Source organism: Pseudopipra pipra, chromosome 6 (genome assembly GCF_036250125.1).
Source record: "Pseudopipra pipra isolate bDixPip1 chromosome 6, bDixPip1.hap1, whole genome shotgun sequence".
In the NCBI taxonomy this organism is placed as follows: Eukaryota; Metazoa; Chordata; class Aves; order Passeriformes; family Pipridae; genus Pseudopipra; species Pseudopipra pipra.
Window position 1 is genome coordinate 6,071,137 of NC_087554.1, and position 26,359 is coordinate 6,097,495.

The window sequence follows — 26,359 nt, forward strand, 5'->3', positions numbered from 1 at the left end:
AAGCAGCGTGTGCTCTATGTCTTGTTATTGTGCATTATTAATTTTTCCTTGACATTTATTATACCCAGAAATAGGAATGCAGTCTAGATAAAGTAGTCGCTCCTTTCCTTTGATTTCCTAGCATGTCAAGTGAGTTGCCTCAGAAAGGCTGGCAGTTGTGTTAAATGACGGGTTTATGACTCAATAGGGTTGCAGTACATCACTCACCTTAATGAAAAACAATGCCTAACTAATTAAAATTGCACCTATCAGCTGCTAAAATGACAGTTATTAGCATCATTCTTACAGGAATTAAGTGGAGTGGAAACTTGAAAAATCTTGATTTTACCTTTCCATCCTAAATGGGTCTCTGATTCTTCATTCTTTAGTACTTAAGACATAACAAATATGATGATAAAATTGCTTAGATTGCTTTTTCACAGGCTAAAGGAAATAGAATTCCTAGTTTAAAATGAGTAAATTAAGTGGGTTGACCTTGACTATCTGCCAGGTGACCACCAAGCTGCTTTATCACTCCGCTCCTCAACAAGACAGGGAGAGAAAAATATAACAAAAGGCTCATGGGTCAAGATAAGGACAGAGAGAGATCACTCAGCAATTACCATTGTTGGCAAAACAGACTTGACTTGAGGAAATTAATTTAATTTACTGCCAATCAAATCAGAGTAGGATAATGAGAAATAAGAACAATTTAAAGACCTTCCCCCTACCTCTCTCTTCTTCCCAGGCTCAACTTCACTCCCAGTTCTTCTACCTCCTCCACCCAGGCAATACAGGAGGATGTGGAATGGGAGTTATGGGCAGTTCATAATGCCTTGTCTCTGCTGTTCTTTCCTCCTCACACTCTTCCCCTGCTCCAACATGGGATCCTTTCCGCAGCAGAAAGTCCTTTGTGAACCGTTCCAATGTGGGTCCTTCCCACAGGCTGCAGTTCTTTGTGAACTGCTTCAGTGGGGGTCCCTTCTGTGGGGTCACAAGTCCTGCCACCAAACTTGCTCCAGTGGGGGCTCCTTCCATGGGGCCGAAGGTCCCACCAGGAGCTTGCTTTGGTGTTGGCTGTCCATGAGGTCACAGCCTCCTTTGGGCATCCACCTGCTCCAGTGTGGGCTCCTCCAGGGGCTGCAGGAGGATCTCTGCTCCCCATGGACCCCCATGGGCTGCAGGGCACGGCTGCCTCACCACGGCTGCAGGGGAACCTCAGCTCTGGTGCCTGGAGCACCTCCTGCCCCTCCTTCTCCACTGACTGTGGTGCCAGAGCTGTTCCTCTCACATATTCTCAATCCTCTCTCCCAGCTGCTATTGCACAGGGGTTTTTACCCTTTCCTAAATGTGTTGTCAGGAAGTGCTGCCAGTGTTGCTGACGGGTTCAGATTTGGTCAGTGATGGGTCTGTCCTGGAGCCAGCTGGCATTGGCTCTGTTGGACATGGGGGCAGCTTCTGATATCTTGTCACAGAATCCACCCCTGTAGACCCCCTGCTACCAAGACCTTGTCAGCCAAATCCAATATGGTAAAATGAGAGTTTCTTTTCTGTAGGAAGTCATGTGTTGTAACTGATAATGGCATAAATTCTGCAATTCTTTTTCAATACTTTCTCAGCAGAAGGACATGTTCTAATTATGGTTTTGAGAAGGAAAACTGCTTTTGGATTGTAATACAAGGGCTTTGACTGTTGTGGAAATATAATGTCTTTTTTTATACAGTCTTCTCAGTCTTGTGTTACAGCCCATCAGCAGGAGCTTTAGCCCTGTCCACGTTGTTCCCTAACTGTTTTTGTGTATGTATATGCTAACATCTAGGCTCTTGCTTCCCTCTTTAGCTCAGTTTCATCTCTTCTTTTCCCAAACATTAAGGAAATTTCTTTTTCTTCTGTTAACATTGTTACTCTGAACCTATTTTGAGGTGCTCCCTCTGCTTTCCATCAAAGGGCACACGTTAAGGATGGAAATACAGGCAGTGGCTTCTCCCTTCACTTCCTATTCACAGCAATCCTGGAAGTGCTGTTATTCCTCTTGGGAGTAAAGAGGAGGTTTTTGTGGTCAACACCTTCCTGGAGGCCATTTTCTGCTATTGCTGTGCAGGAAAGCAAAGGATATGCAGGGTTGGGAGACATGATCAGAGCAGATTAGGGGAACAGTGTACCTTAACTTGCTAAAGCAAGTGAATTACCCATGTGAACACCTGTCTGTCTGGGATTCAAGTGTCATATAATAATCTGCAGTAGCCAGGTGTGTTGGGGGACCAAGTCCAACCCGTGCCTGCTAGCTCTCTTCTGTTCTTGGCAGCTACAGATGGATATTCTCTGTTATGCTGGTATAGGCACGTTGATTTGCACTGACATGAGATTTGTAGTCTCAGAATTATTTTCAGTTACAAAAATGAGAACTTTGTGTTAAGAAAAATCCCAGAGACACTTCAAAGTAGGGTCTTTATTATGTAATCTCATGAATTCTATGTGGAGTGGCTTTACTTTGACAATCATCACTTTTCATGTTTTTTGAAGTCTCTAACAGTGGGAGTGTGTTTTCATGAAGCAAATAGTGTCCCGTCTGGCTCTACTATGTGTGTGACTTCATGCTGTGTGCTATAATGTGACTAGGTTACACTGCTGTTAAAAAAAAAAAAAAGAACAGTAGCTCGAAGTGTATGTGGAGGGAAGAGAAAGTGTTGGAAACCATTGGAGATGAGGAGTATTTTGCATTGATTTTTGATATTGACTTTCTATCCACAGCTTGCCTAGTTCTGCTGTTTCTATTTTTTTCATTCTTTATTTACAACTAATGTAGAATGACCAATGAAATCAGGCTAGAATTTGCTTCTTAATCTAGATGGTGAAAAGGCATTAGATGGAGATTCTTTTATTGATAGTGGAAGCTCATGTTGTTTTCATAATGGTTCTCTCCAGAGGAAGATACATGGTTTCATTGACAGCAATCTAAGTGTTGCTATTTTGCTATTAAATAAAGTTTAATTTAGCTTGAAAATTTGAGTCAGAACACAGCATTTGAAACCAGTAATACTTCCTCAACCCTCCTTTTCTTTCTCCTCATTCAGGATGAGATCTTTGTTGATTTATCTCCCTCTGCAGTGTACACAAAGTGCACGCACACACACATACACATGCAGCAGGTTGGTTCAAAGCCCATTAAGATCATGGTGTCTTTCTGTTGACTAGCACAAGGATACTTTCACCTGATGTATGCTTCTGCCACTCACTACCCTGCTGTGCAGTCCTGTATTTTATGGAGAATTTTGCTGTTTTTTGAGAGTACTGGTAAAAGCCCTTCGTAGTCATGCGGGAATTGGGCCTTACTGCTGATAACATGTTCTGAAATATATGTAATGGTGCTGGTAATAAAATAGTAATTCACTATCAGGAATACCTACATAATGCTGCTTCTGTTCCCAACCTCCACTCCCAAAGGTGTGCTGTGTACTACAAATTAAAATTCTGCTTCTGCAAGAGTCTCAGAAACCTTGCTTGCAGTGAGGCTCTTTGCCGGAGGGCATGTGCTCATTCAAGATCTTCCATTAAAACATCAACCAAGCAACAGACTCACTCACAATTAGCTTTCCTGGCCAGGGAGGACTGGCTCTGCATCTCTCTACTCCATTCTTCCTTTGTGCTCTGACCACTTGCCTTGGTGGAACTTGAGGGAATCCATGTGAATGTATTCCTTAGGAGCTGACACGGATAAAGGAAAAGTATGTTAAATATCATTGACTCTCTATGATTAATAGGGGATGTAGTAATTTAGATGCAGATTTACTAGAAATATTAAGGACCAGAGTGTTCCCATTTCTTCTTTTTTTTTTTAACCACAGATAAACATGTGACTCTCTTATCAAAGGGGAAAGCATTAAATCACCAATTCAATTTCATAGCCAAAAGCAAAGCAGTTAAAGTAACATTCATGCTAAGTGTTGAGGCAGGACTTAAGGTTGCGGGTAAAGAATATTTTTATCATCATCTGTTGGATTCCCTCCCCCCCCCCCCCTCCTCTTACTCTTCCTCTTATTTATCTCACCTCAGGTTATGCAGTCTTATTGCAATCTCCAAACCAGAAATGCCTCTTTCAGTAACCAGTGCTATAAATCACACCTGATTATCATATTTGCTCGGATGAGAAATGCATCTTGCATTTTTCAGTTATATCAATTAAGGTTATATTTATATTATAATATATATATTTATAATATCTAAAATTAGGTATTTTTCTTCTGCTGATGTTTCCTTGTTTATTTAGTTTTACATTACAGATTAAATTAAATTTAAAAAGGCACAAACAATAAGACTAGATTGTGTAGCAAGGATGTGGAACACAAAAATGTGTTTAGCAAGGCTCTAAGGGATACTCAAGAACTGTTTTGCAATGATCCATAATTTTCTTATCTGAATATGATATTTTTCTCTATCCCTCTGTGGAAACTGATTAACAGGGAATAATCTGGACCCATGAAAATAAAATCAGTAAATCCTCTATCATGTGAAACCACATGGTTTGAATTATGTGGCATTGAAGAGGCATTGCTGCAATTGCTCAGCAGTGGTGATGAGTCTGCCACTTCAAGTTCAGTGTTTCCTCATGGATTTTTCAGCAGAGCTGGATAGAGGAACATGATGTAATGGAAACAGTTGAATAATGAATTGTTGGAAAGATGTTAAGAGAGAACAGTTGGGAAAATGCAAATAGTGTCATGAAGGCCATAAATAGAGAAAATAGGGCACAGTTGGTGTTTACCAACATGGGACAATATCCTTCCATTATCTGTGTGCTGCACAAATACTCATTGAGTGAAAAAATTACTTCAGTATGAAATTGTGGAGTATTAATTTTATATGATTTGTGCTACTAATGTATTATATGTCTCATTGACTACAGCAGTATATACTAAAAATCATCATAAAATACTAGCCTAGTAATCTTCCAGGGACTGTAGGTTTTTTTTGGACATAATAGACACCACCCCCCAAAAAAACCCAACAGACCATACAGTTTTCACAAGCATTTAATTTTTCAGAGGGTTACAGTGTCCTTCAAAATGCCACAGTAAAATGTTGCTGTGGGCACAGGGATTCTAGATCAATTATATGGGTAGCCTTCTACAATTTATCATTTGAAGATAGCATCTGGGTGGATTTGAAAGAGTAAGCCAGTCAATATCACAGGACATAGATAGAAGGAGACAAACTGGGTAAGAGTATTGGGGTAAAAAATAGAACAGTGACGCAAAAATTGTGGATTGAGGTATAAGACAAATGCTGATGGAACCAAGTGTTTAATATAATTGCTCTCAGTATAATGGCATGAAGAAAGAATTGTTTATTTTGACACAGTAATCCATTGTTCACCCTTAGCCATTAGTAAAATCAGATAGAAGGGATTAAAAAGGTAAGGTATTAGCTGAATGAAAATGGATGTAGTTATTTCAATGTATCGTTTTGCTTGGCTAATACAGGTGAATGGAAGATTAGAGAAAAACAACACTTCCCTCACCTCTTCCCACCGTATAAGCATCCACTGGTATCTCTAAAAATGTTTGGAAAGATAATAAATAAGGAGGTGAATCTGTTACAGAAATCTTACATTCCTCTTCCAACAACAGTCTTTATTTCATCCGTGCTTACTGAGATCCAGAAGGAGTTTCTTTCATAAGTGAAATCAAAGCCAAAGCAAGTCTGGCTTTGGGAGTACACTTATGTAGTTAACTAGGAGCAATCTTTCTTGGGAACAGAGCTCTTTTCATAAGAATGAGGTGATTATATTGCTGTGCTTTCTAATGGGCAGTAATATATTTGTGAGCAGTAGTAGCATAACCTTTTGTTTGTCGTAGACTTATGTAATGGCAACTCTCACAGCCCAGCATGAAGTGGTTAGAGTTAGAATAAATTCTCGTGCATTAAGAGCCTTTGAAGAAGAAAAATGGGTGAAAGAGTAGTACTAAGGGAGAGTAGTCCAGTTGGATTTATTATATATAACTCTTCCTACCCCTTTCCCTGTAGTAATTTGTTGGAGGTTTCCATCATGGGCTCTAGCCAGGGAAAAGCAATTAAGTTCCTCTGTGTCCCAGACAGGCACCACTTCTGTAAGGGAAGGGATATTCACATATTTGTTGATCTGTATGGATTCATCAGAGGGACGTGGCACAGATCAGCCCCTTGTCATTGTACTCCAGGTTTTAGAAGGGAGTGATGGTGAACAGTGTCAAATTGCTGACTCCAAACTTTAAAGCTCACGGTTGCCCGGAGATGTGCTGTGCTGACAGACTGTGACAGAGTAGCTCACGTTTTACTGTTTGGTTTATCAAACCATTTTTGGTGGAAAGAATTTGTCCCACATATGCCTTGTGATAAGCCCTTTTTTTTACCATCTTCTCCTCAACAACTACAGGATTCCCAAAACATCTCCTGCTTTATGGAAAAATATACAGGATACCTGATGAAGGATGGGAAAAGCCAGTGACTTTTGATGTTTTCAATTTCTGATGAACTGCCAGACATGATTACTGTGGTGAAGTTGAGCAATATTTTCTTTATTGGGTCCCTATACCCATTTATTATATTTACAAGGATGAACTGTGGGTACCCCAACGTTTTACTTATCATGTAAATTTTTATTTATTCCCAAATTAACACTTGGAGAAAAGCTTTGAGAAAAATTCTTTTCTGAGAAAGATAGCATGCACAAATATCATTATTTCCTAACTTTCAATAAGTGTGGGTGATGGATAAAAGGATTTATAATGTGAAATACTGAACACACGATCTCTAAAAAAAAGAACAGCAGTTTTTGAGTGGTTTTTAAGATAAAACTAATACAAAAGAACAACCTAACATCATCATAGGACTTACAGCGACATGGGTTTATTTCTAAGTTCATATTTTTATAAGAGAAGGTTTCAAAATGCTTCATATTTGAATGGCATTCTCTTTCTGAGTTTGTCTCTTATCTCTTTCTGAATTTAGCTCTTACCTACTCCAGTGTCCTTGGCAATGCTATCAGGACTGTTGCTCTAACTATGGATAGAGTTGGCCCAGATCTCTGCTGATTCATTACCTAGTCCTGTTGTCAGGGGACACAGCGATAGCTCTGTAACCCATGAAATCTCCTGTGTGCTCACACAGCTTCTCCTGTTGAAGGCTTGCTCCTGCAAAGTTCCAAGACCCAACAACTCCTGTAGGGCCAGCACCAGCTTATATGGGATTAACTGCATTCTAGATGAAGTGGTCTAATTATAATCAGCATAGAATCATAGAGTGGCCTGGGTTGGAAGGGTCCTTAAATATAATTCCAACCCCAACGCCATGGAATGAACACCTTCCACCAGAACACTTCCAGGGATGGGGCATCTACAGCTTCTCTGGGCATGCTGCTCCAGTGCCTCACTACCCTCATAGAAAAGAATTTCTTCCTAGTGTCTAATCTAAACCTACCCTCTGTCAGTGTGAAGCCTCAGAACAAAGCAGTTTCTCAGTATTTCTCCCAGGCTACCTATCATTACATCTTACTTTTTACTTTTCAGAGCACTTATCTCAGTTTAAGAGGCATAAGTCGATGTCCTCTTTTTTTTTTTCCTTTTCTTTTTTTTTTTTTTTCCTTTCTGATAGACACCAGGTCATTTCCCTGAAATATAAAATTCTCTCTTCAAGTAGCTGCTGGTATTCCTGAGTATGTTAAAATACCTGGAGGTGTCAAAGAACCTCTGCCATAATGTCAATGAGAGGATGTAACGAATGCTCCTCAGAATCCATGGATCCCTTATAGCGGAGTGTCCTCAAAGGCATTGATCTGCCCTGATGAAGTCCAAGAGGCCAGAGAGTAGCTGGAGAGCAGGGATGGTGGCACTGAGTTGGGTAGAAGTCCTGAATCCTGATGGCCAGGCAGACTGGAACAGAGCAGTGGCTTGCTCGTTACATTGCCTCTGGTAAGCCACTGAGAGGAAGAGCAAATTAAGCAGCATCTTGAAAGAATTCAAAGTTCTTACACACACTCAGACACACTCCTTAGTAGCCTGTTCTGCTGCTGTGCATTCTAAATAGAAATATCAGTATATTTTCAAAGTATAATTAGAAAGAAAAAATTAAAAGACTTGGATAATCCCGGATAAAGCAATCTTTTTTAACTTCAGTTAGTTCTAAACATCACAGCAGCTGCTATAATAGTACAAGAATAATTTTGACTTGTTTTTTTTTTTTTCTAGTTGCTTTGGCGTGTTTGAGCGAATGACTGAGCTGCTGCTGTTAGCCAAAACCTGTTTCCCCAAATGTTTAATTCTGCTTTCTGTGATTATTTTTAATCTGTGTTCTCTAAGCTGCGTTATCATATGTGAATTCTGGCTGCATATTTTTAAAAATAATTTATTTGCAACTATCAGAGATACCTTATGAATAAGTTATCAACCATCCCTAAGAGCTATAGCTGCAAACATCTTTAAAAAGTAATATTTATAAGTCTGTGAACATTTTCAATTAATATGTTTATCAAACGAATGCACTTAGGGTTAAGAAAACAGCTCCCCTCTGTTAGGAACAAGACCACATTACTTATATTTTCTTTAATGCTAACATGTCAGTGGCAGCTTTTGAACTGATTGAAATGATCCTTTAGGAAAAGTTCAATTTAAATAAACTGTTTTTATCCTAAGAGATCTCAAGGCTCTTTGGGACCATCCCACCAAACCAGTGGCACAGACCTTTAATAATGCATCATAAATTGCCAGTGTACTGATGGAAAGCACAAAGCAGAGTGGAACTGCAAGTTTTCAGTTTTCCTTAGAGAGGAACAGAATTTAGTAGAATAAATAAAACAAAAAACTTCTCACTGAGAGGGACATTGGATAGTCTGGACAGCAAGATTTAAGAATTTGAGTGCTGTCTTTCATGATAGGGTTTTGCTATTTTGAGGAATGATGACCAAAACTGACTATAGATGAAATTCCCTGGCTCCAAAGAATCAGGGAATTGGTCAGATCATTTGAGATTCAGGTTATGAAAATCTCTATTTTTTTAATTTTTGTTTTTTTAGGGCAAAAATCATAACTTGAAGAGGCTAATGATTAGTGTGTTATTGTAGGCATTGACAAGGATGGAGAAGGGGATTGTATTGTGCCTAGGCAATATTTTAATGTCTAAGGCTGAACTTCATCAGGGTGGCTTTTAGGAAACAACCACTTTCCTGGGTGGATTGTTTACTACTGTAGCTGAGAAAGAGGTAGCAAAATGTTGTGATCTCTTTTCAAGAATAACCAGTTGCTTTCTTGACTGTGATTGGTAAAAGTGTTTAAGACTATTGAAATAAAGACCAGGAAGGTACCTTCATTTGAATTTTTATTTTTGTCCTTCTCAGGAATGTCACCTTAGTTCAGGGCTGGAAAGTGTGACTGTTCAAGTATGATTTGCATGTGAATGTGTGCTTTTAAGTATTTATTTATTTGTTTAAACTAATAGTTATACAAATTCCATCCCTAAGGGGCAGTTAAATAGACAGAAAGCAGATTTGGAATATTGATACTCTAGTCCTGATCGTAAAGTAGGTATATCAATGTAAAGCACTTTTACACTGCGCCCAGAGGAAGAGGCTGCACCATTTTAATGATGCTCTAAAAGTCAAAATGATATTATCTATTGATGGTTATTTTATTGCCTATGGATTCCCAGGTGATGCTACACCAGCCCTAATTTATGAAGGCATTTTTTGCTGATTAGTTACTTAATGATATTAGGGTAATATTTCTCAGCCTTGTTGAAAGGGAAAATTTTACTTTTGCTTATCTGCTCTTGTTTTGGGTTATTTCCCTGCCTCTGAATGGGCAGCAGCTCCATCCTCAAGTCAGAGGGTTGCCTGTGTTTGCATTGCTGCCCTGCCTTGGAGGACATGAATTGCCACGGAGGAAACTGGTAAACAGTTGTTGGTAAACAGTTTTAAGGCTCGTCTAAACATTTGCAGCCAGTAATTAGTCTTTTCTTACTCAGGCAACTGGGGGAAGCTGAGCTGCTGCCAGCTCACAGGGAACTGCTGACTGCTGTGTCTAATGCTTTATGGCTCCCTGAGGGTTCTATTGCACAGTTTGAGAAACCAGCCCTGTGCTAGAGGTAGAAACCAGGTATGGGGTGTCTAAGACATATGAGATATATCAGAAAGAATACAGGCAGTGTGGGGGGTAAAAAGGAAAAACAAAAAGGCAAGTGGAGATGAAGTCAAGTGAGTCTGGTAGTGGAAAGGAGATAAGAGCAGGAGAGGACAGAATCAGGGAGAATTTGGAGAGCAAGTAAATATAATGACCAGGTTGCTGCTTAGTCAGTGGAGTGAAAAAGGCATGTATTCATTTTTGCATAAGCATAGGGTGACAGAAATTTTAGGGTCTGTCTCTTGTTCCACCACTGTTGTGCTCCGCTGTTTTGGAAACTTGGTTGATATGATTCCATCAGCTTGTGAACATATTTTAAGATTTGATATTATTTAAATAGTAACACTGGTTGACTTTACATTTTTAAAAATCCAGCTTATTTAGACCAGGGTCTAATACAGTTCAGGCATAGTATTGACTTGAATAAAAAGAGGGAAGGGGAATTCCTTCCCCCCCACCGCTTTAATAATCATGAATTAGAGATCTTTCTGCAAAGCTGTCTTTTTTGGTTTTTTTTTTTTTTCCCCTCCTGTTTTTGATTTTCTGTCTTTATTTCCTTATAGTGTGCCCAAAAATTCTAATCTAGTTTGGTAAAATATACTCCCCAACCAGAGGGCAAGTAATTGGGAGAGAGATGCAAAAAGCGGAATTGATTCTGATACGAATACAAAATCTGTTAGTGCTCTGGAACACTTCATGGTTCGTTTCATTTTGTTTTGGTTTGAATGTTACTATCTTTCAGTAGTTAAACAATGAGGCCCCAAACAAGAGGTGATGATACTATTAAAGGGATTATTGTGGAATGCATGCAAACATTGGTCTGCAACTCCAGAGGCAGAGAGTGCTTTGTTTCAAGATTGTTCACTCATGGTTATTACAGGACTAAGAGTTTAAAAAATAAGAGGTCCATTTCTCTTTTGGGCAAATGGACAAAACTCCCATTGCCATTAATAGGAACTGTGCCCTCTTTACAGCTGAGATTATTTTGGTTTTATGTAACTTATTGGAGTGGACAAATAGTAAAAAGATGCTCTAGTTGAGATTTGGTGTCTCATTGTCATCTTTCAATATTACAGATATTTAGCAGTAGAATTCACAGTGAGGCATGAAAAGAGTTTGGGCAGTTTGTAAAGTACATTTGCAGACTAGAAAGCCTCTTTCCTGGGCTGTGGGTTGAACACCCTTTGTATTGTCTTTCCAGCCCACCTTGTTTTGTTGGTTGGTATGAGCTGATGAGTGCCAGCAGTGGCAAATCACCTGTCAGGTGCTGAGCAGGTGATTCCACTGAGATATTTTTCTTGTATTTTATCCCAGTGTACTCATAGCATTGCTAAGTGCACTGGCAACTAATAAAAGATAGTACATGTATATTTGCCTGTGACTTCACAAACACTATTTACAGCTGTAAAGAGTAACAGCGATAACTAATTAGCTGCGGGGTATGTGAGTACTGCAGTAAAGAGAGCTCTGTATAGATAATGAACCCATAAGGAAACACTTGAACCCAGTAGGACACCCCTCACCAAGCCAACCCACCCTGCAACACAATAGTCCTTGCTGAAAAGCTGGAGCCCAAATGTCTCTGTTGTTGCAAAGTTGAGCTTATGTAGATGGAAGCTGGTGATAGGTACATGATCATTATACTGTGTCAAGTCTCATTTTGAAGACCATAAGTATACCTTTTTAAAAGAAAAACAGACTACTTCACCAGCCTAGAGAGAAACATAAATCATATATTTTTGTCACCTCAAAAGACCACTAAAAGATGAGCTTTAATATTTCAAATGCGACAAGCAATCTGTACACATGAATCACAATTTGAGTTCCATTACAGCTGAGCTGATATATACCACTGTGTGCTTTATGGATTTTACTCTAACAATATTAAGTAAAAACCCAAAGCCTTTTGTGATGAATACCTAACCTTTTACAAGAATTTGTAGAATTGAGGTACAGAACAACAGTTTTAATGTAGCCCTACAAGCGTTAATAAGAAAATTCTGTTGCCAGTTTTGACCTCTTAATATTATTCTCTCTAAAGAAAACGTGTGTATTAGTAGAAGGCTAATGTTGCAAAGATAAAAGAAAATGTGAAATGCCGAAAGGGTTTATGGAAAATGCGCCAAAGAAAATGGGCAAAGTTTGAAGGGATGGATCTTTTGTTACTTCTGCTTCCTTTTTTAGGCCTGGGCTTTTTCTTCCTGGACTCTAGAACTTCTGCAGCAACCCAGTGCCAGTTTGCCTCAATTCCTCTATTTATAGTCAAGTCACCACTTGAAGTCCTTAGTCTCCTTTTCAGATATTCTCCCATGGCAATATTTTCATATAGGTTGTGAATTTTCTTTTTATCTCTGGGTATTCTTGTATCTTTTGTTACAGCAATCTGGGCCTTTCTTGCAATGAATCAAAGTTCAAATTCCTTCACCTTTGAGATTTTTAATCCTCTCTCTTCTCCTTGGGGAAAGAAAGAGAGGTGTAGTCCAATGAATTCAGTGAGGAAGCTGGAGATGAAGAGTAGTGCATAAGGTTAATTTTCAGGTGAATTGGTTGCTGTTTTGACATTCTTGCTTTCTTTACAGACATCTTTTATTCCTTTTCCTTTTATGCTAGAAAATTATTAGATATGCAAGAACAAAACTCCTCAAAGCTATGCTCCAAAAGCCTATTAAAAATAGTCTGTGAGCAGAACAGTGTGAACACACGTCAACACCTGAGTGTTTCCCAAGTGGCTCGAGCACTCAGTGGTGTGATAACAAGACATGTGGGAGGAATTTTTGTGGCTTTTATCTTTCATATATTGATGCTCCCAACTTTTTAAAATTCATTTGATCAACTGACACTGCAACTGAAACAACAGAAATGCAGGAACGAGATAGTTTAAGGTGTTTGCAGTGATATACAAAGTATTTTGCCTCCAGGCCATCATTTCTAATTCATCCCAAGTTGGCAGCAGTGAAAATCACTGCCAACTGACAGCTGTTTGCTGGCCAACATGAAGCAATTTAGCTAGTAGTTCCTGCTGGACAGCTGTCTGTAATGTGGAAAGTGTGAGTGCAGCTGGCATGTGTTTCATTTTTAGAGACTCGAAAATGTGGGTGTATCTCAACTGCAGCCACTTCAGTTGAGGAAGGTTAAGCAGGATACCGGAATTTAGGTAACCAAGAACTCAGCATGTGCACAATTAAACTCCCCAACCTTCTGGGACTGAATGCTGATGGTGCTAATGCCTTGTAGCACTTCTGCTGAGTCTCCATAAGCATGGTGTGTTGAGGGAGAAGGGAGTCTGTAGCTTGGGCTCTACAGATGGCTGGGCAGAGACTGCACTGTGGGGTGACCAGCTCACTGGTACTTCAGCCTAGGAGGGTCTTCAGCTGTGTTGTCAATTGATACCTTTCCTGAGTGGGAGCAATCAATACCAAAAAGAAAGTAATAGGGACAAAAAAAATGAGTCTGATTCATCTTTCTTTGTGTGGACGTATGTAACACTAGAATTAATACTTTGAAAACCATGAATTACTTCATGTGAAGTCTGTGCTGCTAAGCAGAAAATCTATCCTGCTGAGAGAAAAATAAAGAAAATTCTTCAGTGTAATGTCTGGTTCTGCAAGGAGGGAAGGGGGGAAGATTACAATATCACAGAGCTTTGAGATATTTAAACAGGCAAGTAAATGATAGGTTTGAGTCACTCTTGGGAAAACAGTTTTGATTTTTGGATTTGCAGCAGCAATAGAGATTGCTTAAGCAGAGGTATGGGGTCAAGTTTTTGCTGCTCCTTAGTCATCTGTTTTTTCTTTTGACATGATGCAAAGCAGGCATAAAATGGGCTTAGGTGACCAGTTCAGTCTTCTGCTTGTGTGAGATGTGGAAGTGGCACAGAGCCCTGTCCAGTAACTCCTGCACAGAAACTCCTGTGTTTCAGGGACAGGGCACTGTCAGAGTACTTGGGTTAATCCAGAGGTCTGGAGCACTCACTGTCCAACTGAGCAGTTGAATCTGCTTCTACATTGTCCTGACAAACACTGCCACGTCATATCTGACCAGCACTGCAACTAATACCACACTGTACAGAGTTACTATGGCATTAAGAGTTAGGATTTTCAGTATGGCATACTTCTGACGCTATTTTATGTGTTGGAAAACTGCATCAATTTTTGCTTTTCAGCGTTGTAGGAAAAAATCCAAACAGATGTGGTACTTTTCCAGAGTTAAAAAAAAGTGTTTCAAGAAGAACAGTGTGAAGGAACCCATTACTATGATACAGGTGTTTTAGCTCTATTTTAAGGAATATTTTTTGCTGAATTTTCCTTGCTCCTTAATGCTGGTATTTAACCTGATTGCCTTTGGAGTTGTAAATGGAATTTATTTTCTCCAATGTCCTTTCACTGACTGTAACCTTTTTCTTTGGTGGTTCTTCCCTGCAGATATTGACGAGTGTGCTGCCAAGATGCATTACTGCCATGCCAATACCGTGTGTGTTAACTTGCCTGGGTCCTATCGCTGTGACTGTGTCGCGGGATATGTCCGTGTGGATGATTTCTCCTGTACAGGTGAGCTCTCGGGTACAGCAACAGTGCTGTTGTACTCCATGTGCTGTGTGTGTTATTGAGCTTCTGGGTACTCCCTGTTCCATCCCAAATGCCACGTACCAGCTGGTCCTTTGCCAGCGTAAAATTTAGGCGCAAGCAGGGACATAAATGTGGTATGAGGTACCTTTCCTATGTGTGAGCCCTTTGGAATTAACTTGGAAGGTGGCTGAAGAAGGCCTGTGGTGCAGCCACTGAGTGCTGTTGTCAGCCAGGACACGGTCCCTTTGTGCCCCACGTCTGGCTCTGTGTGAGGTGCGGAGGCTGAGATCGGATTGCCCGGGCTGTGGGAAGAAATAACACTTTGTTAGCTGTGCTTTGAGACTGGTCAGTGGATTGAGACATGAGAAATTATCCAGGAGGAGAAGCTTTCTGGACAGAGCTGAGAGCAATGTGTAAAAGGAAAACTGAAAATGTATAAAGTCCTCCAAACCACTTATTTTTAGGTGGTTTGGAAATTGTTGTTAATGCTGAGAACTAATGTCTCAAAGTTCACATTGTTCAGAAAATGTAGCAAGTGTGATAGCATTAGACAATAAATCTTTTTTAATATCTATCAGCAAAATTATCTCTAAAAATTCTTAATGGAAGGTAGGTAAGTCTCGTTTCCATTTAGGGGTTTCTAAGGGACCTTCTCTGGCAGTCTCAGAAAAATATGAGAAGCTGCTCAACTGCTCATCACAGCTCTACCTATCTTGGATAACATCTTCAATCACAACACTCCAGAAAGGCTGATCTTGGGATTATTTTGGTGGATTATTTTGATCAGACAAAGGAGGAAAATATCAGGCAGGTTTGTTGAAATGGATATATCAGCTTGGCACAATACCATGTTTAGAATGGTGAGCTGTATTCTCAAGTGGAAAGATGGCACAGGAGTGTTCCATATGAGAATTATTTCCAGCCTGGAATAACTACATTGTAATGCACATTATCATTAGGGAAGGTCATAGGAAATGTTGACTTTTATGATGACAGCATGTCTTTTAGCTAAGATTATGTAGTTTATAAAATTGTAGGAAAGTCCTCTTGAGAGAGGCTGGTACTAAATTGCTGTCAGGAAGCTGATTTTTATTTTGCCCAGAGTCATTATTTCTGTATAATCTGTCTCTTTTGAGTTTTTCTTGATCTTTTATAATATCACATGACAGATGCAGACCTTAAAGCTTCAGACTTTCAATTCTGTTCTAAACATGTCTGCTGGGTGAGGTGGAAGCCTTCACAGTGATGGGGAGAGTGTTCTTGCTAATCTGACACTTGCTTTTCAATAGATGCACTACTGATTTCCTAATAATCCTTTCTTTCCAGCAAGACACTATCATTAGGCATGCAAAGGGTTTAGAAAGCAAGGTATTTGTGATTTACCAAAAAAATGTGAAGTAGTAAGATAAGTTGCTTGACAGTAATGGGTGAGCATCCAATTAAAATGCATGCACACACAAAAAAATCAGGAGTGGACTTGGGAATAAATAATAGAATGAGGGTGATAACTATTTCTTGCAGGTTTATTGTCTTGCTAAAAAGACTTCATTTTTGACATCATGGTTAAAAAGCCCAGCAAGCGTGTAACATAGATCAGGAGGAACTTAGTTCATTGCCTGTTGTATTTAGAAATGATGGTTTGTTATAATAATAACAACTGTAGTTAAAATAAGTACTGTGCAATAGAAGCACTAATCCTGTTTTGCATTTTGCATTATGTTTATACAGACTTTAAGCAATAATAGCAAAGATTAAAAAAAAAAAAATAAACGCAGCAAATATTCAACTAGTTCCCCCTTACACTGAAACAGAGTGTTTAGAAGGCACAAGTGAAATAAATTGTAGCTATTATTCAATTTTTTAAAATTATTACTCTTTATTCAAACAAAATAAACGAGAAATTTTCTTGTCATTGAACCATGCATTTGGAGAGAAATCTGACAGCCTGAGATGGGCTGGTGTTCTGATGACAACTGTGTGTGGGGGTCAGACTCTGATGGGTTCAGGACAAGGATTAAGAAGTTTCAAATGTATGTGCTTAAGGCACATGCATGGCATTGCATGTATTTTATGCACTGTTGACCTTAAAGCAGAGTTATTCCACAGGGCAGGAGTTATCACGTTTTGGGAAGTCTGAGTCAACTTCATGAAGGCACAAAGTCATCACCTGCTGTTGAGCAGATTCTGTGTGTTGCTGGGCAGGCATGTGCTTGGTGGCCTTGGTGTCTGATCCCCCAGCTCTGGCAGCTTTCAGAAGGTGGAAAGCAGTTGTATGTGGAAGCCGTAAATCAGAAATAATTTTTGAGCTGAATAAAATATTTTAATTTGATATTGAGGGGTTTTATCTTTATAAAAAGAAATGGAGTAACTATTGAAATGCTATGTCAATTTGAATTGAGCAAAATGAAATTCATTCAGATATTCCTGAATTTTAAACACACTGCTTCATTGCCTTTTCCTAAAACACTGAATCTTTCTAAAATTAAACTAATTTTTGCTATTTTGACATTTGTGAAACCTTTCTTCCCCAAACAATTTTTGAATAATTGTTCCCAACTGTGAAGTAGGAACTTCTGTGGTTATCAGTAAGAAACTACTGTCTTGGAAGCTGTGCTGATTGCATAGAAAATGCAGTCATAGAGACAGAGTGACTAAAACAATATTCTGGATTAAGTCTCCAATTATGTGAAACTCCTAACTATGATTTCAAATTAAGTAGTGACTATTTCAATAATTTATCAGTGTTCAGTCTCACATAAGCAAAAGACCCAGTGTGTTGAGGTATTTTGTGACAGGTTAGTCAACCTAGTAATAACTTCAACCTTTGTTCACCAAGAAAGGTACATCAGTGTTTTTCTGCTTACCTATTTCTAGAGCTCTGTGCTCTGAATGTTAACTAAGTTGTTGAGTGAAAGACAGTTTTATTAAGAAAAGTTAGCTTTGAATAGGAACCTGCTTTTCAGTCTGTTCCTGTGACACTGACAGGTTGTTTATCTGTTCTCAAGTAAATCACAGTCTTGTCCATTCCGAAACTGGCAGCAAAATTTGCTGCTCCAGATGTTCTTGTTTGCTGGAATCTACTGATTTAAAGCATTTGATTGACTCTCACAGGTTTTTACCCTGGTTGCTTGTTGTAAAATAAGTTCTCTTGGGTTGCTTTCTTCTGACATAGCAGTTTGGGAGTTTGCTTCAGAGGTGCATTATTTTGTTTTATGCTTTTTGAAGCATTATAGATTACTTAATAAAAATATAATAATTTTATTTTTGATGGGCTGCATCTGTTCTCTGGTATGATTTTCAAAATTCATGTATATGAATTTTTGTAGTTTGAAACTAGAATATATAGTTTTTATGTCCCACTGTCACTCAGTAAAGTATGCAAATGCCTTTTCATCTTAATGAGCTATAAATTATCTATAATAATTACATATAACATGCTGATATGAAGAGGAAACTGTGGGTAGGTTTTGTCTCTTTTTGCATAGTACTGGAATTTTCTGTGAAGACAATCAGAATGGTCATGAAAAAGATTCCTGGCCTTTAACACTTATGATAACCATTTAAAAAAAGTATCAGTGATTTTGCAATGTTTTCCTTGAGGCTGCCTGGGACATCAAAAAATTCCCCAAATCCTGCAGTCATTCAGAGGATAAGTTACTTCACTTTGTGTGATCACTACTGAATTTGAATGCTGTATTTCATTTTATTTGGGTTTTTTTTGTTTGTCTGTTTTGTTTTTTGTTTCCTACATTCACTGATTATGTATTAAAGCTTGAAGACCTTCACAACTGAGACTGCTGAGAGATTTTTCTTCCTCTATTTCCATGTATTACTCATGGCACTCCTGGAAGATGAAGAAGCCTCCTTTGGACTTGGGAATGTCTCAGCCCATTTTGTCCTTAGGGCATCTTTGAAAAAGTAGTACAGAAAGTTATCTTGCCACCCAACATATGTCAGTACCCTGTTCTACCAAAATGTGGTGAGACCTGTGTGCAAACACCCTCCCCTTTATGCACCCAGCTTTGCTGACAGATGTTTTCCTTTGGGAAAGTAATCCACCTCCATATTTTACTGTGGAGTTGTGCAGTTCTGCATAATGTATGAACACTGGACTGTGTTTTTATCCCTTTTTCAGTCCTCATTTGGTGGGATGATGTTCACAGAATTTCTTTAGGTTTTGGTTTCTCAAAGCAGTGAGTCACTAAAATATTTGTATGTAACTTGCATAAAGCAAGCCCTTATCTACCACAGAAACAGGAAGTATTTTCAAAACACACAGTACAGTATTTTAATTCTGTGGAAAAATGATGTTACATAAAATATATTATTTAGAAGAAGTCTTAGAATATAAATATTAGTCTTGAGTTTACATGCTAATTTGATTTACAGTATGGGAAAGTAAGAAAGTAAGGAAGTAAGAAAATCTAATGATTTTGCCAAGTTATCCCATAAGCCCCTTCCCTTCCATCCGGTGTGGTTTCTGGAGCAGCATTCAGTTTGGAATGTAATGCACTGTTCAGAACAAGCCCTTCTGCAGCATGTTATTAGAAAAGTTGTGCCTAAAGCATAGAAAAACATAGAGTTCTGAGAAATTTAATTTTCAAGGGAAAAAAGTCAGAAACCCTTTCTCCTGCTATTCCCTTCTTCCCCTCCCCTATCTGTGAAAGGCAACTCAATCGCAGAAATTTCCTCCTGTGGTTAGAACAAATGTTCAAATTGTTTGCTATCACTAAAATTGATACCTTTATATTTTTGTGGCTGGAGTTTACCTGTCAGGTTCAAGGTGGTGTAGTTGACCCCATAATAATACTAATAATGCAGCAAGTTTCACAACAGTGAAGTGGCAATCTGGAAGGGCAGGTTACTGGCCTGTCACATCCAGAATCACTGGCTGTGTTTGTAAAAGACCTGAATAGAAGCTGTCAGGCAGCCCATTGATGATACGGTCACTCTTTGAAAGATAGTGCTCTTTCTGAAATCTAATCTACTGACCCTCTTTCCCACTGTTTCTTTTTGTTGAACTAAATTAGCATTCAAGAAAGCAATAGCATTGTTTTTGGTGTGGCACTTGCACTTTCAAAGTACTGTGCAGGGTCTTGGATGTTCACAGAGGTCAGTAAACAAATGTTACTGCTGTTCTTGTGATGGCCTGGATTTGGGGAATTGATAGACTTGTCTGCTAGCTGAAAACACAAGTCTGTGTCAGCAAGCAGTGAAGGTAGGTCTGTGGTAGAATATTTTTCAGGTATGTTTTGGGGAAGTGGTCTCTTTAGATCTGAGGATATCATTAGTATCTTGCCTAGCACCACATAATTTTTTATAGTTGGTTGGGGTGCTAAAGGACCTTAAAGATGATCTCGTTCCACCGCTCCTGCCATGGGCAGGGACATGTTCCACTAGACCAGGTTGCTCAGAGCCCCATCCAGCCTGGTCTTGAACACTTCCAGGGATGGGGCATCCACAGCTTCTCTGGGCAACCTGTGCCAGGGCCTCACCACCCTCACAGGGAAGAATTTCCTCCTAACTTCTAATCTAAACCTTCTCTCTTTCCAGTTTTAGGCCATTGCCCTTTTTCTGTCACTACACGTCCTTGTAAAAAGTCCCTTTCCAGCTTTCTTACAGGCCCCCCTTAGGTATTAAAAGGCTGCTGGAATGTCATGCCAGAGCCTTCTCTTCTCAAGATGAACAACCTCAACTCTCTCAGCCTATCTGCATAGGAGAGATGCTGCAGCCCTCTGAGCATCTCCGCGGCCTCCTCTAAACTCTCCAACATGTCCACTTCCTTCTTATGTTTGGCCCCAGAGCTGGATGCAGCACTGCAGGTGGGATCTCACCAGAGCAGAGTAGAGGGACAGAAGACAGAATCACCTCCCTCAACCTGCTGGTCACACTGCTTTTGATGTTACTCAGGTTATGGTTGGCTTTCTGGGCTGCCAGTGCACATTGCTGGGTTGTGTTGAGCTTCTCCTCCACCAACACACCCAAGTCCTCCTACTGAAGGCTGCCCTCAATCCATTCTTTGCCCAGAGAGAATGTGTTTTTGGAATTGCCCTGACCCAGGTGCGGGACCTTGCACTTGGCCTTGTTGAACTTCATAATGTCCTCAGGTGCCCACATCTCATCTCACCTCTGGCAGGCACCACTCAGCAAAACTGCCAAACTTTTCAGAGAAAATTATGAAAATATTAATTGGGTTGGGGTCATAGTTATTGTCAGCATTTAGAGATTAGGTATCAGATGTTCAGCACAATGGGTCTGACTCGGGCCTCGGGCAGATCTGGACCCCCCGACTTTACTTGGCACCAGTATTTATTCCCTGCTTTGGAATCCACCCTGTCCACTACACACTGAAGATACCCATTAACCTTCTAGGAACTGAATCTTGATCTGTGTGCTTGTCTTCTCACTGCACTCGGAAACTGGTCTTAAGACAACCTGAACAGATGACACTGTGCTTGTGTTAACTCAGCAGGCACAAAGTATTTTTGTGCTGGTCTCTCCTTTCCTGAGATCCTTTATGTCAAGTATAGATAAGGCAGGGCAGGACTTGGCTCCTGGTGTTAAGTAGGACTCTTTTGTTTGAACTGCAGTCAATAGCACCTTCGTTACTAGAACTGTGAAGGGAACTGTCGTTTAGTTCAAGGGGCCTTGAAATGCAGAAACATTTGTTTCAAGTCCCTCAGAGGGCTGTTGGCCAAGTTCAGCAGCAGGTAATCTATGCACCAGTGGGTATTGCCTGCCTCAGAGAGCATTTCTTTGCTCTGCAGGACAAGTCAACAGAAGACTAGAACAGTATTAAATCAATCCAGCAAAACAAAAAGGGAGCAATTCCACATCAGTTGACTGACAGTCACCCGAGTTTTGATTCAAACCCCATGAACTCAGGAGAAAGCTTTCAATCACATTCATTTTGGCTTTAGGTAAGTCCACAGAGAGATAACTAGTGCACTATTGCCACAGGGAAGCTCTGTTTTTAATAATTATAAAGAGGATGATTCTTTTGTATTGTCAGAGAATGCTGTACTAAAATACATAATGTAGCTTCTCAATGCATCCCCTGAAGCCTGGTAAGTATTTAATTGCTCTTTTGGAAGAGGGAAGCTGAGGCACAGAGAGGTGGAGTGTTTTGCCCAGACTCATGCTGAGACAGTGGCAACATTGGAGAGTCTAGTAAAGAGTCAGAAAAATTAGAAATGGGAAAAACACAGACTTGTAACAACAAGAATTCAGTGAACAGCAAGGTTTATTTTTATAGATATTGACATTTTCACAAGAAACAATAGCAGTTCATTGAAGCACAGTGTGCATGGGACCTGAGTAACCACATGGCCCTCATATTACAGATCTTCTCCTTCTTTCTATGCAGTTTTGTAACATCTTTTGTTACTTTGGAGTTGAATTATTCCCCAGTCCTCTAATTTTAAATGCCATGTTACATTCTTTTGTTCCTGACTTCACCCTCATTTTCTGGGTTTACTGGGTTTAACTGCAACATTTTTTACACTCCTTCCTTTAAAAAAATGCCATTAGAAAACTGCATATTATTTGCTCCTAAGTGCTTTCAATCTGAGGAAAAAAATGTACTAAAAATGTAATATTTACGGTGATTTAAATTCCTCACTGGTAAATAGTTTAATTAAACATCTTTGTGCTTTCCTATGCTCTAGGCATGGAAGTGTTGCTAATTTGTCCAGAGCAGTTGGTAATCCTTTCAAGTCCTTTTGACACATTGATTTTCTGTAACTTTATTAATACTAAAATTAATTAAGCAGCTGACCGCAAATCATGCTGATGGTTGTATTTCCTGACTTAGGCATAATTAGCATTTTCACATGATTTCTTAGCTGCAGCCTTTTGTGCTGGTGTATATGCTATCACAAAAATTTAGTATTTTAAATTCTTTTGCCTATGCACGTTCATGCTTGTGCATAAACTTAAGCACTAAATTTAGGCTTAAAAATAACAGTATCGATTTAATACTTGTTCAAGATCCATGAATGAAGCTGCCCATCTAAAGAACCAGCAAGGACAAGCACCTTGGTAGCATTTGTCCTGAGCTCTCTTATTGCAGGAGTTCTCCTTGATACAAAAGGACTAAATCCATTTTTATGGCCCAAGAATTCTTGATTCCTAGATCCAGCAAATACTAGAAACAGTGAAGTGAGGGATGGAAAGAGAGAGCCACCACACTGATTTCTTAGTGGGAACCTGCAGCAGCTGCAGGATCAGTGTCAGTGGCTGGGAGCAAAAAGCTATTGTGTTTTAGTGATCTGCTTCCACTCTAAGTTTGAGTGCCTTAAAGAGTTCCTTTTGGGAAAGAGTTTACTCGATTGAGTTCTGATCTTTCTGGAGCTCGAACAGCTAGGGTTTGTCATGTTCTTTGTCCAAACAAGTAAAAAATGTCCCAGTCTGTATTCTGTTTTTAGAACCGTTTGTAACAAACTCTTTGTTCTTCAGACAGAATTGAACTCTCCTATAAATCAGGGAAGTAGCTGAATCACAGGGAAGGGCATCAGGCTCACCATTGCCCCTCAAGGCAGGATCCTGAAACATCCTTTGTCTTATCTATTCTTAAAAAAACCCTGAACAACTTCAGTGAGGGAAATACCTGAATCCCATTTTGTGTGTGTGTGTCCCCCCCTTACTCAGCCATTCTAAGAAAGGTTTGCTTAATGGCTCTCTTAAATCTCCCTTGCCACAATTTAGCCTGTCACCTCTTGTCATATTCTCAGTGAACATGGAGAATCCTTTGACATTTCTATTTGCAGTGCCTTTTAATATTTGAAATATCTTTTCATGAATGTGCTTTATTCTCATCTGAAACCCAAAAGCCTATTTTTAGTTTTATGGCTGAAGAGTACAACAATACTCTAAGTGGGTTTTCCTCATAACTTCACGTTTTCTCTTCAGAAAATTCTGGGTCTTTGATCCCAGACTTCTGGTGTCTTACAGAAGTTTTTTTCATGTTGAGTTGCCAGATTGTTGTTGTGTGTCCAGGAAGATGCTTTAAAGAATGGTCCCAGGTAAGAGGAGGTGCAGTGTGTATGAGGTTGGCAAGTCAGACAGATAGATGTGGCCTAAAGCTCCCATATTGATTCTCAGAGTCCCAGGTTGTGTTAATGTCTGCCTCCAAAGGCTGGTTAGCCAGGCCCATTGCTGACCACTCTGGACAGGGGTTCTCTGTTTGCCCTGCTGTGTCCTCTTTTTCTGTCCAAACACATTGTTCAGCAAGACAAAGAGATGTCAGGTGGATGACTAATGGCCAGGTACTCTCTATAGAGTTTGCTTTTGGGGCTTGAATAGATTCTGTGGCTTGTCTGATGTGAGTAATAATGAGCATTATTACTCTGGAAAATGTTCGGAAAACAGGCTCAAATGCTCCTCCACCATGCCTGTGTGTATCTGCAGTCTTATGTGACCGAAGACTGTGCAGAGTGTGGCACACACATGTGCTACATTTCTTCCAAAGGAATCCCACACAGAGGAGGAGGAGCCCATTCACATTGGAACATGGGAGTGCCAAAGTCCTCCCACTTCAGTTTAAGGAGTGGTGATGATGATCAGGGATGCAATCACTAGACCTCTAGAAAGGCCAAGAGCTTGTAATATATTTATTTGGATTTGACAAGTGTATAACTCATGAAAGGCAGTGTGTCATGGTGGATGAAAATAGTCTGCCGAGTCAGAAGTGACACATCTGTGAAATGTGCAGCACTTTGCTGCTCTGCCATTGTCCTTGCTCCTTGGATTTATGATTTTCAGAGTAAGGCTTTTACTTTAGAAACAAAGGAATTCTATAAAGCTTTTTAAGCTGAACAGAAAATTTTCCATAAAGTTCATGGTGCTTATGTCTGATGGACTTTTTTGACAGTGAGGAATATGTATGACAAAGGCTTTAGCAGGTTTTGGTTGTTTTTTTTTTTTCTTTTTTTTTCAATCTAAATGTACATTTTATTCACAATGAGACAATATATTAACATTTCTCATTTTGTTGTGATCTCATTTTCGTACCTGTGCTGAATATTTCATAGTTGTGTTCATATTGATTGGGAGAAAGCTAATATTTTATTAACAGCTATTGATTCTTGAGTGTCTATTACTGTATACAAGTGATCAAAGAATCACCTTCTGAGCAACCTTAGAAACTGAAAAGACCTTAGGACCCTGGTTCGGTGATGGGCGTCTGTGATTTGTTTGAAGTGGCTGGGGTTTGGTGTAAGCCCTGTTTAGACATGCATTGTAGATCGTCCAACTCTTGCTTTGCTGGCTCTGCATCTTCCCAGATAACTTAAAAAATGCTTTTTGCAGCAGAAATGTGTGTGTTAAGGGATGGGGGATGGGGCAAAGTTTCTAGCTCTGAAGGTGTGCAGTGTGATTTGTTCCTTTGGATAGTCTCATTACGGTTTTGGAGGACCTTTATGTTCTGTCTATGAGCAAGAACATTGAGATATATTATGGGTAATATTGCAGGTGAATGCTAGTGTGTCTGATAACCTAGATAATCCTCAATTCCTAAATTTATTTCTGGATTTGTAAACATAAGTGAATAACCATAAATCTGATATAGTGTTGCCTTTCTGAAATGTTTGTGAAATAATTTTAAAAGGTGTAGAGCAGCTGACACTGGCAAGCAGACTTGCTTGGTCCTTAAGAAATATAGCCTTTGGGAATAGCACAGGGATGGGGAGAAAAGGAGGTGCTTTGATCTATCACTTTGTAGTTAATATTTTCATGCTTTCTACTGTAGGCTTTTTGCCTCCCAGTATGAAATTTCCTATTTAGTTACATGATTGCGTGTAATAATTGCTCAAACTGGGGATTTTTATGACTCTCACAGAAATAGCTCTTATTCTTCATTGTCAGAGAAGTGGGGCAGAGCTGGGCAGATGAATGACACAGCCTTGCTAATTGTGTTCCCATTAGAATTGTCTATTGCAATTTCTGTGTGCTTAGATTTTTTTTCTTCTTTTCAGTGTTTACAAATAAAGTTCATTTTTATAAAATATAGTTCATGCTGCTAGACTGAGATAATCAAGTGTTTTGGGGAAGGCTTTCCTTGTATGCCATATGAGAGCAGAAGAGCTGCCAAGCAAAGGATAAGGAAGTCTATGGAGAGGGAGCTTAATGGCCTGAAAAGGAAAAATATATTTTTCCTATTTATTTATGAAAGAGAAAAGTTTCCATGTTTTCAGGATTCTAGGGATTTGGCTTAGTCTGCTTTGTGCTTCTCATAATGTACGGTTCTATTTCACAAAATTCAATGTATATAATCTTTCATAGTGCTGAACTACCAACATTTGTCCTTTATGCTAGTTTTTGGCTTGCTTGTTTGTTGTTGGCTTTTTTGCTTTCAAAATAGCACAAATGTTGAAAGTGGTACTCTGTGGAACATCTGACATAGCAAATTCTTCTTCAAGCAGTAAATTAAGAATGTGCATATTTAAGGCACACGTGCTCCACAAAGGGGCACAGGAACCCTCCGATCTTTGGAGACTTGCTTTCAGATGCATTCCTTGCTATTTATCCAATCCTGAACTGCATCCTGTGTTATAATTAGGCCACAAATGTGGCTTTGCCATAAAGCAAAGACATTCCAAGTGTAATCTCATTTCACTACCACGTAAAAAGTTACTTTTTTGAATGTGCCAGTACTGTCTGCTCAGTACA

At 39.4% G+C, this 26,359-nt stretch overlaps 1 protein-coding gene across 5 annotated transcripts in view; it reads left to right on the plus strand.

Moving 5' to 3' along the window:
- NELL1 (neural EGFL like 1) overlaps positions 1-26,359 on the plus strand; it is a 282,121-nt gene that overhangs the window by 126,852 nt on the left and 128,910 nt on the right. For 4 of the 5 annotated variants that reach the window (XM_064657177.1, XM_064657179.1, XM_064657178.1 and 1 more), the window contains exon 13: positions 14,549-14,674. The exons of the other annotated variant lie outside the window; for it this stretch is intronic. In XM_064657177.1, coding sequence (XP_064513247.1) covers positions 14,549-14,674 — 126 coding nt within the window. The remainder of the gene's footprint in view (positions 1-14,548; positions 14,675-26,359) is intronic. 5 annotated transcript variants of the gene reach the window in all.